Raw genomic sequence first — 11,101 nt, 5'->3', positions numbered from 1 at the left:
TTCTAAAAAAAAAATATTAAAAAAATATATGTATTATCCTGTGGTTACAGCTACAGTGGAAAAATATGCTGTAAATTTTCATGTTTTTCTTTCTTCCTGAAGGTCCCCTTCTTGTAAAATGGAGTATAAAATCCTCTTTCTATGACTTTCTAATAATCCAGGATATCTAATACTCAAGCTACTCCCTGGTCCCATTTATACTGCATCTAAAAAAAAAAAAAAGTACTCCGCCATATTGATTCATAAAACATAGAAAAAACTAGAACACAGCCGTCTTTCTTTGACTTTGGTTTATTATTAATATACACAAAGACTATTATTATTTTATTATTAAAAGGTTGCACATTAATAGCTGCATAGTCAGCCCTTCATAGCCCCAATACATCATCGCACCGGTTTAGGTCATGTCTACCCTGTTCAAATTTCTAAATATTCTGTAAGCAGATGGGGTTTAATGCCACAGAGGAGACCTGTCCCTAGAAATAATGTCTTTGGTACTTGTATTTTATTTCCTGCCAAGAAAAATTGTTATTATAAAGAGAACAGACAAATTCCCCTCCATCTGGCTTAAAAAAGAAGAAGAAAAAAAACAAATTACAAAATTTTGCCCTGCATTATTTACGGTAAGTTTGCACATCCCTACTTTTCCCTATATTTTGGGAATAGCTTAAAAAACTCAGACATTTCGTGCCAGCCTAATTTGGATTATTGCCTAATTTGTCTTTGAAAATAACTTTTATAACTTTGTGTCTCCCGAATTCCGCAGCTGTACAAAAATTTAAAGGTAAAAAAAAAATTGTCAAAACGCCCCAAATTCATTACAATGTGTCTGTCACGTCATGCACTCACATTCACTTTTTGGTATAGGGGATTAAAGAGGCTAGGTTGTTTGAGGGGAGGAAAAGAGAAAAAAAAAGTTTCCTTCATATAATTAAATTTGAAACTGTGCGTCTCGGCCGCTGCCCTTTTTTTTATTCATGGAGCGGTGGAGAAGAGGAAAATATGATCTGGCACATTACTTCTCAAATGGCGCAGTCTACACCAGAGATTAATCTGTAACAATGCTGCTCTAAAGCTGGTTGTATAATTCTGACCTTTTAGGATCTGTTACATACGGCTTGCCAAGAGAACATGAGGTGGTCTGTCCTTTCACGACCTTGAGCTCCTCTTGGTAAGTACTGGTCACCAGGGCTTTCTTATGCTTCTGTGCAAATAATTCCAATTTCGATCATAGAGCCCAAAACCCCATTGTCCATTGTCACCTTCCGTTGGTTATTATGACCGAAGTCCCAATATAATGGGGAAGTGCAGGTTCGCGGTGGCTTTCCGGAGAAGAAAGCGATGAGGGACTTTGGTTTTTGTAGATGTACGAGTTCGCTTCCTCTGAGGAATAGCCATAGTTTTCCATCCCATGTTCTCGTTCTGTGCATGATGATGGTTGACAAGGTCCGTGTTTGGATAGCACATGGTGGTAATTTAGAGGAACGTAGGGAACTTGGCCGCGGGGCTTGAAGTGCTCGTGTTCGGGGTTATGGTGAGGAAATTTTGCAGACATTCGATCAGAGTTCTCCAGTTCATGATAACCTGTTGGACGCAAATTGACTTGCCCGTATCTGGGCTCCTTCATACAGATCCTTCGTGTCTGCTCGTAGACCATTGGCCTTGGGAGCAGATGATTTAATTGTCCTACAGTCTTGGCATGAAGACATTCCGACTTTGGCAAAAAAGAACTGTTTAAGGAGTCAGAAAAGTGCTTCTCGTTTACAGTCATCTTCTCCTGCTGGTACCTGCCGAAGTCCATCTTGTTCTCTTCTTTCACTGTGTGATACGTTGGGGTTCCTCTGTTTTCCAGTTTACTACTTTTCATTGTTGAACCATAGTGCTCATCTTTATATCGGATGTTGGATCTTGATGATGTTGAGGAGCATCCTGTGTAGCCATCAGAAGAGTTGTCCCCTGTCATATACCTTTTGGATGCTGTTGGAGTTTTTGACAAGAGAAAAAAAAAGTTAGTTGAAGAGTATGAGCGTAACGTCAGATAAAATATGAATATGGACACTAAACGGGTTGTCAACCCCCTAAAAGCTTGTACTTAAACCGGTGCATTACTTCTTTCACCTCCAGGTAGAGCACTGTAATCGCTAGCGTAAACCATGTCTACATTACGTTCTAACCATTGAAATTAATGGCCAATCCATGCAGTTTCTGGCCCTTCAAAATGTTTTCTAACCACAGAGGGGCACTATGCAGGTGACCACCTTATATGTAAGTCCAGTTGTCAAAGACATACCTATTGTCTATATAATTTCTTTTAAAGGTGCCTACACACCTTAGAGAGTTATTGGCCAAAAGTTCTTCTGCCAAGGAGTATTTCTCTCAACTCCCCCATTCATGTGAATACACAGTTCAGCATTCATGTTTTTCAATGGGGAGAGGGGATTAAGCCACTTCCAGCCAGGCATATCCGGCAGTGGTTTATCTCCCAAGGTAAAAGAAAACCTCATCTGTGTTGAAATTGAAGCCTTTTTTTCTCCCACCATCAACTTTTAATAGGTACATTTTTTTAACTAATTAAATGTTTGTATTTGGGGCTAAAAAAAATATATTTTTCCATCATACAGTGTTACTAAGGGGACATCCATACAGAGTGAGGGCTACTAAGGGGGCCATCGTACAAAGTTGGGGCTATAGTTGAGGCCACATTACAATGTGGAGGCTACTGTGGGGTGCATCATACAGTTTGGGGGTATTATACTGTGAATAGGGGAGCTGTTGAAACAATACTGTGTATAGGGGAGCTGTGGGGGCTTCATACTTTGTATAGAGGAGCTGTGGGGGCTTCATACTTTGTAAAGAGGAGTTGTGGGGCCCGTCATACGGTGTAAAGAGGAGTTGTGGGGCCCGTCATATGGTGTAAAGAGGAGTTGTGGGCCCATCATAAGGTGTAAAGAGGAGTTGTGGGCCCATCATACTGTCAAAGGGGCACACAGGGCATTGTTACTTTCTAGCGGCATAGTGTGGACACTGTTTTCTAAAGCACCTGTACAGGTTCCTCTATTGAGAAATTGTGGGTATGTCTAACCTTGTGTAGTCTGATCCTACACTCCTACTTCCTGCCAAATAGAAAGATGTTGGGGCGTTATGACTGCAGGATCCGACCACACAGTGCCTTTTTGTAGTCTGTAACCATGGAAACACATAGGTTTACATTGGAGCTGTATACACAAAATGTTGGATATTGGTAATGTTTGAAAGTGTGAACAAGACTAAAGCAATTAATTAAGGGTGCGTGCAAGTTAATAATACACATTCTTGTGAAGCTTGTGAGCCCTTTCTGGAATATAAGCTCTACATGTTTACACCCAAGGAATCTGTCAAGGAAATGAACATTTAACATAAATATTAATCAGAACAAACTTGTCTGTTTGCTAAATCCATTTAATCTGCTTCTCGGAGTTTACTGATCCATCAAGCAGCAGAAACCACAACATCAGCTGCGGCGGCGGCTTCGTGTGACAGAACGCCGGCCCACATTTACATTTCACACATCAGTAATTACATCAGGAGAAGTTTGTGGAAGTCATAATATCAATTCAGGAGTTTGATGGATACTGAGTATTTTTTTCAACTAGGAAGAAAAAAAAAAAGCAGCTTTTGTCTCCAGGATCATTTGATGGACACTGAAGTAGTTGTAGTCAAATATTAACTTTTATCGGTCAATGTTTTCGTCACACGTCCATGAGTGAAGAACCTTAGGATACAGAACACTGCACCTCAGGAGAAGCCTACTCTAACTACCTTCCCTAATTATCCTTAACCCTGGCATTAGGGTTGAGCAAGAAAGGTTTGCGCTTAGTTGGTCCAACATCCAATCCAAGGCAGCTAGGTCAGGGCAGTCTCCACTCCTTCAGCTGCCATTATTGGCATGGCCTCCTGGCTGTGTCTTGCGCTTAGAAGGCCACGTGACGTCATGGCAACATGACACACATCACGACAACGAGGGTCCTAGTAGGCTCAAGAGGCGCCAAGCATGCCGAGAAGAGGAGTCCAGCCATAAAAGTAAAGACTGCCCTGATCCAGCTGCCAATGAGGGCCAGACTAGACCCTGGACTAGGGCACCGCGGATCATATTGATTAACTCTACCTGGCACCATACCAAGAAGAAAGACTAGTAATCCTACTTTTACTTAGATATGTCACCTTGGCTCAATGCATGGTCTTAAAAAGGCTTCCATGGACAGACTAGTGGCCAGAGGGGAGCAGGCTGGAAGAGGACAGTCAGAAAACCACCTCAATACCATGAGGTCAGGAGCAGAAACATCTCAAAGGGTTGACAAAATACAAGACGAGGTCAAAGGACAAGAATTAACTAAGCCGGGTAGAGGCCATAGATCTTGTAAAACCAGGTCTAGCAGAGCTGATAACTGGTAACTAGTGGTAGAAAGTCAGGGGATTAAATAGTGGGAGTCCCACACATGGCTAATAGAAGGGAGTAAATTAGAAAACACAGGAGTTAACTCCCAAGCTCCCTGTCTGGACAGCACCACTAGTCTCCAAATTACGATCCAAACCACTGCACTTTCACCTAGTAACACCTGCAACAAAGACGCTGCGAGGCCCTGCGGCAGTAGCAGAAGCAGAGGGACCAAACATAGAAGTGGATGTAACAATACCCTTCTCTAATAACGAAGTAAGAATAAGTTACTGATTGACTTCCTAAAGTTGGCCATATACATTAGACTTATGTAGACCGAATCCGCCGATGCTGAAGGGTTTCGCCAATGGTCCAATGTGTATAGGGGCACCTGCCAAATGAAGGTCTAGAGTGATATCGATCAGACATGTCCAATTTTGGGCTGCCGATTACATTGTTCTTCCGGAGATAAGTTGCCGGCCAATATGTCAGTCAGCGGCCTTCTCATAGAGAATACAAGAGTGCTCGGGCTAACGAGCGATCCTTTGTATGGGAGAGTCGGATCAGATGGCTGTTAGCCAAACAATCTATCGTCTGACAGCCATCTAATGTGTATATCCGGCCTAAGAGAGTTCGAGCACTACTGTATAACGAGTATAGGACAATCCTACATGGATTGAGAGAAGGGTTAACAATACCATGCAAAAGAAGAGGTAAGTTGGAACTCTAGGCACTGCAACCAGTCTGGTACTGTTGAGTTTACAGTGGGGTCAACATCATGCATCTTGCACTATGGAGCCAACATGAGGTGGCATAGTAGGCAGTAAAACAAGACTGGCACTAAGGGCAATAGAGCATGGTTTCCACTGTCCAGTCTACTGAGAAACCGACACTATGAGAATTATTATGGGACTGGCTCCATTGGAACTACAACAAATCTGGCACTCTGAAGACCCCTGTCAGAAAGTTACATGACAGCTACTGCTGGGCATTACTATAGGCTGGACAGTCACTATCAGTTTGGCACTACAATGTGTCCTGTGTGAGGATGACATTCTGGGCTTTACTACGTGGAGCAAAAAAATGAGTCTGGCATTGCGATCCTCCTCACTGTGAAGTAGACTACACCGGTATTACTGTGACGTGGCACTATGGGCACTACAATGTGTCTGGTACTGTCGACTCCACTGTGAGGAGGAGTAGATTGGTATTACAATGAGGTTGGTATTATGGGCACAACAATGTGTCTGGTACTGTTGAGTCCACTGTGACGTGGATTAGATCGGTGAAACTTTGAGGGCTCTATGACAAGAATTGACTAAGAAAAGTTTAGAATCTGTAACCATAGATTTTGCTGCAAAATTCACTTGTATCCTAATCCAAGTGGGTCCTCGAAACATGAGAAACGCCTTGACTCATGTGATTATTGTTTATTTTTTTTAAATCTGGGACCTAGTTAGGAGAACGAGGGGCCATTCATTTTTTTACAGGAATCTGTAACTTCAACTGCAGGTACAGTTGAAAGCAATGATGGGAGAAGAAGCCGTCACCTGATGCTCCCTCCTCTATCATTCTCCCAGTGTGTATGACATCTCAGTGCAGCGGCCGCGATGACGTCAGCCCATTGTGACAGCTGTGCCGAGCTGTGCAGACCACACTCTGCAGAGACTGGAGCGACGGGGGAACATGGAGAGGTGAGCATGTAGTTTTTAATCGAGTACCTTGGGGGAACATCACGCTATTTGGAGGACTATTTGTGGAGCCATCATATTAACCGAGTACTATGTGGGGCCATTATATTACTGGGGGGGGGCATCTTACTATTTGGGGACCGTCATACTATTTGGGGAGCTATTTCAGGGCCCACATGCTACTTGAGGGCGATCATGATATTTGAAGGGCTATATGGGAGGCCATCATACTATATAGTGCTATGTAAGGGCCATCATACTATTTGGGGAGGCATTATACTGTTTGGAGGACTATGTGGAGGCCAGTTATACTGTTTAGAGGGCTATGAAGGGCCAATTATACTGTGTGCAAGGTTGTATGAGGGCCATTATACTGTGTGGAGGGTTGTGTGGGGGTCATTATACTGTCTGGAGGGCTAGTGGGGACCATTATAATGTGTCCAGGCCACTATACAGTGTGGAGGGTTATGTGGGGGTCACTATACTGTATAGAGGGCCACTATACTGTATGGATGGTGACTATACTATATGGAGGTCTGTAGGGGGCATTATAATGTGTGCAAGCCATTATACACTGTGGAGAATTGTGTGGGGGCCACTATACTGTATAGAGGGCCAGTATAGCGTATGGAGGGCTATCATACTGTATGGGGCCATAATATGTGTAGACGCTGTGTCAGGGCCATCATGAGAAGGAATTCACTGTGGTGGTATCTTACTGTGTTTGAGGGGCACAGTTGTTGGCACTATATTTTAAGGAGGCCATAAAACAGGTATCTTAGTGTCTGGGAACATTAAGAGACTTCAATAGGGGCAAAATTACTTTGTAATGGCTACAACGTTGTGGGTTATGTTCTTATTTGACTCCCGCACATACTAATTAATTTTTTTTTTGGGGGGGGGACTCAATTAGGACTTCTGCTATGGGGCCCCATGATTTCTATGTACACCCTTGCACTGACTGGTATATACAGCTGACTCCCCTCTCTAACAGTCAAGATCAGAGAAAATTCCGATCCCGCCCCGCAGTGTGAATAAATCATAAGCTACTGTGGGGCGGGATCTCAGGCCGCGTGATATGAAGGCCGGGATGTGATCTGAGAGCATGGGCACGTCAGGCAGCGCAAACTGCGCATGCCCAATAAACTACAGTACAGCGCAGGCTCCAGGAATTCAAAAGAAAACTGAGGAGGCGGCGCCAATTGTGAGATGAGTGATGGATGCGAGGCGTCTGACAGAGGGGAAAAGACCTGCCCCCTGTCAAATATCAGGTATTTTTGAACAGTTTTATAATCGATTATTTCAGCGGTGGAACAGAGGCTAAGTAAAAGAGCCACCTTGACAGAATGCAGCATTAGTGCTGCACAAGGTGGCTCTTTTACTTAAAAACGCCTGGAGGGGGTGACAGGATCCCTTTAAGACAGACCTCAAAAGGGTCCAAAACCCTTATTAAATTTGATGCATACCATGTAATCCGATTTTCTGCACAATTTTCTTAGTAAAGCTTTCTCTTTTTAGGCTTTTAACAACTTACCATCGTAGCTCTGAGAAAGGTTATGACGCATCTGGTTTGGTTGATCGTGAGCTGTTTTTGGCGGTGAGTTTGGCACGACTGAGTTCGAGTAACGCCAGTGACATTCTCCGCCTGTCTGTAAAGTGCCAAAGAAAAATCTTGCGACTTCACAAGGCGAACCTTGAGACTGACCAAATCTCGTAGGCATGACTTGTTTCTTGGTACTTAACACATGAGAGTCCACCGAAAAGTGTCCGTAGTGGTAAGGGAACGGCAGGCTATAGGTCGGGGTATATAAGAGTTCACTAGTTTCTGTATGGCTGTTCGTTTCCTGGTTAACTGTGGAGTTTATTGCTGAGTTTCCTTTCCAACTTCCAAATTGGGCACAGTCCGACTTTTCACCATGGAAAGGACCATATTGCTGGAAGAAAAAAAAAAAATCATGAAAATTATGTCAAGAACTGGAACTTTCAAAACTATATAATTTTGGAACTAATGGGAGGAAGGGCCAGATCAGCCAATCACTGACTGCACTGTGGACCCAACTCCAGTACTATCATTTTTGGTGAATCATGATGGGACCAGAGATTAGAGACCAGTAGGGACCGAGTAGACATGGGAATAAGAGCTGCTTTAGTGGAGGGTAGGTGAGAGTGGGATTTGCTTTTTGTTTTCACTTTTTTTAAATCAGTCCTAATCCTTTTATAATTTTTTTTTGAACTTTACAACACCTTTAGATCCCCATATATTGCCTAAGTAATATACAACATCCATATGCCCATACTGAATGTCTAAATCTGAGACATAATACCCGGACCATCTACGACTCTACTTGGCTAAACTTAGACCCCTATAGATGATTATTCCATGACTTCTAAGGTCATGCAAGATGGGATTTACCTGTGGGTACGGGTTGGATCGTGCCTGCTTTGTCTTGACCTTTGCAGCTTTTAGCTTGGTGGGCTTCCGTGCCTCCTGTGAGGTAGTCATGGAACTCCGACAGGGAAATGTGGCTTTTGACACAGTCACCTGCTCCAAGGACAACTGCAGCTCTTTATATTCTATATCTCTGCACAAAAAAAGGACGAAAGACAGACATTTTGTAGAACATCATCACCAACACACACAATCGTAATATTAGAATCATAGAATCATAGAATCGTAGAGTTGGAAGGGACCTCCTGGGCCATCTGGTCCAACCCCCTGCTCAAAGCAGGATTCGCTAAATCATCCCAGTCAGATGTCTGTCCAGCCTCTGTTTGAAGACTTCCATTGAAGGAGAACTCACCACTTCTCGTGGCAGCCTGTTCCACTCATTGATCACTCTAACTGTCAAAAAGTTTTTTCTAATATCTAATCTGTGTCTCTTCCCATTCAGTTTCATCCCATTGCTTCTAGTCTTTCCTTGTGCAAATGAGAATAAAGTTGATCCTTCTACAATGTGACAGCCCTTTAGATATTTGTAGACAGCTATTAAGTCTCCTCTCAGTCTTCTCTTTTGCAAACTAAACATTCCCAAATCCTGCAACCTTTCCTCATAAGACAGGGTTTGCAGACCGGTCACCATTCTGGTCGCTCTTTTCTGAACTTGCTCCAGTTTGTTGATGTCTTTTTTAAAATGTGGTGCCCAAAACTGGACACAATATTCCAGATGAGGTCTGACCAAAGAGGAGTAGAGGGAAATAATAACTTCACGTGATCTAGACTGTATGCTTCTGTTAATACATCCTAGAATTGCATTTGCCTTTTTTGCTGCTGCATCACACTGTTGACTCATATTCAGTCTGTGATCTATTAGTATACCCAAGTCTTTTTCACATGTGCTGTCACTTAGCCCTATTCCTCCCATTCTATATATGCTTTTTTCATTTTTATTGCCCAGATGTAGTACTTTGCATTTCTCCCTGTTAAAAACCATTCTGTTAGTTGCTGCCCACTTCTCCAGTTTATTTAAATCTTTTTGAATCCTCTCTCTCTCTTCTCTAGTATTAGCTATCCCTCCTAGCTTTGTGTCATCAGCAAATTTAATCAGTTTACCCTCAATTCCTTCATCTAAATCGTTGATAAAGATGTTGAACAATACAGGGCCCAGGACAGAGCCCTGTGGTACCCCACTTGAGACATTCTTCCAACTGGATGTGCAGCCATTTACGACCACTCTTTGGGTCCGATCACTAAGCCAGTTATGAATCCACCTAACAGTTGCCTTGTCCATTCCATACTTAGTCATTTTTTCAATAAGGATTGTATGAGAGACTTTGTCAAATGCTTTGCTGAAGTCAAGATATACTATATCTACAGCATTTCCTTGATCCACCCAATCAGTGATACCGTCATAGAAGGAAATTAAGTTAGTCTGACATGACTTATTAGTTAGAAACCCATGCTGACTCTGTTTAATCACTTCATTCTTATCCAGGTATTGACATACATGTTGTTTAATAATTTGTTCAAAGATCTTTCCTGGTATAGAAGTCAGACTCACCGGCCTATAGTTGCCTGGGTCCACCTTCTTCCCCTTTTTGAAGATAGGAACAACATTTGCTCTTCTCCAGTCTTCTGGCACTTCTCCTGTTCTCCAAGAATTTTCAAAGATTATGGAGAGGGGTTCAAAAATTTCTTCTGCTATCTCCTTCAGTACTCTGGGGTGTAATTCATCTGGACCTGGAGACTTGAATTCATTTAGGTTAGCTAAGTGTTTCCTCACTATCTTTCTGTTTATAGATATCCTGGATTCTTCTATTCCCTTAATAGGACAGTGCATAACAGTTGATGTTGCATTTCCTTTCTGAGAGAAAACAGATGCAAAATAGGAATTTAAAAGTTCAGCCTTCTCAACATCCTGTCTTACCATTTCATCATTTTCATCCTGTAAAAATCCTATAGCATCTTTGACTTTTCTTTTACTTTTGACATATCCCCAAAATCCTTTATTATTGCTTTTGACATCTCTTGCAAGCCTCAGTTCATTTTCAGCTTTAGCTAATCTGATTTGTGCCCTGCAGGTTCTGCAGACAGCATTATATTCTTCTTTAGATATGCCTCCCTCTTTCCATTTTATAAACATTTTTTTCTTCCTTTTTAGCATGTGCTTAAGTTCTGTGTTCATCCATCCTGGTTTCCTTAAATGCTTCCTATTCTTCCCTCTTTTCGGAATTGTTAACAACTGTGCTTTGAGAATTTCATTTTTCAAGATTTCCCATCCTTCCTGGACATTTTTGTCTTTAAGGATATCCAGCCATTGGATCCCTCCAATTCTCTTTCTGAATCCCTTAAAATCTGCCTTTCTGAAATCTAACCTTGACGTCTGAGTCTTCACAGGTCTTCCACCTCTAGTTATCCAAAATTCTAAAATAGCATGGTCGCTACCTCCTAGGGTCCCAGCCACTTTTACCTCCTCAACCATTTCCTCCCTGTTTATAAGGATTAGATCCAAGGTAGCAGTTCCCCTTGTTTTCTCCCTTACCTTTTGGAAGATAAAGT

The 11,101-nt window shown here is 42.4% G+C and overlaps 1 protein-coding gene across 1 annotated transcript in view; it reads right to left on the bottom strand.

Moving 5' to 3' along the window:
- Positions 1 to 275: 275 nt before the first annotated feature.
- SIM2 (SIM bHLH transcription factor 2) overlaps positions 276 to 11,101 on the bottom strand; it is a 158,807-nt gene continuing 147,981 nt past the window's right edge. The window contains exons 9-11 of the mRNA XM_073584655.1: positions 8,519 to 8,687; positions 7,640 to 8,039; positions 276 to 1,977 (exon numbers count right to left, since the gene is read on the bottom strand). Coding sequence (XP_073440756.1) covers positions 1,259 to 1,977; positions 7,640 to 8,039; positions 8,519 to 8,687 — 1,288 coding nt within the window. The 3' untranslated portion in view covers positions 276 to 1,258. The remainder of the gene's footprint in view (positions 1,978 to 7,639; positions 8,040 to 8,518; positions 8,688 to 11,101) is intronic.

Source organism: Dendrobates tinctorius, unplaced genomic scaffold, assembly GCF_039654945.1.
Source record: "Dendrobates tinctorius isolate UK_male_01 unplaced genomic scaffold, ASM3965494v1 ptg000084l, whole genome shotgun sequence".
In the NCBI taxonomy this organism is placed as follows: Eukaryota; Metazoa; Chordata; class Amphibia; order Anura; family Dendrobatidae; genus Dendrobates; species Dendrobates tinctorius.
This window is presented reverse-complemented; position numbering and strand designations above follow the sequence as displayed.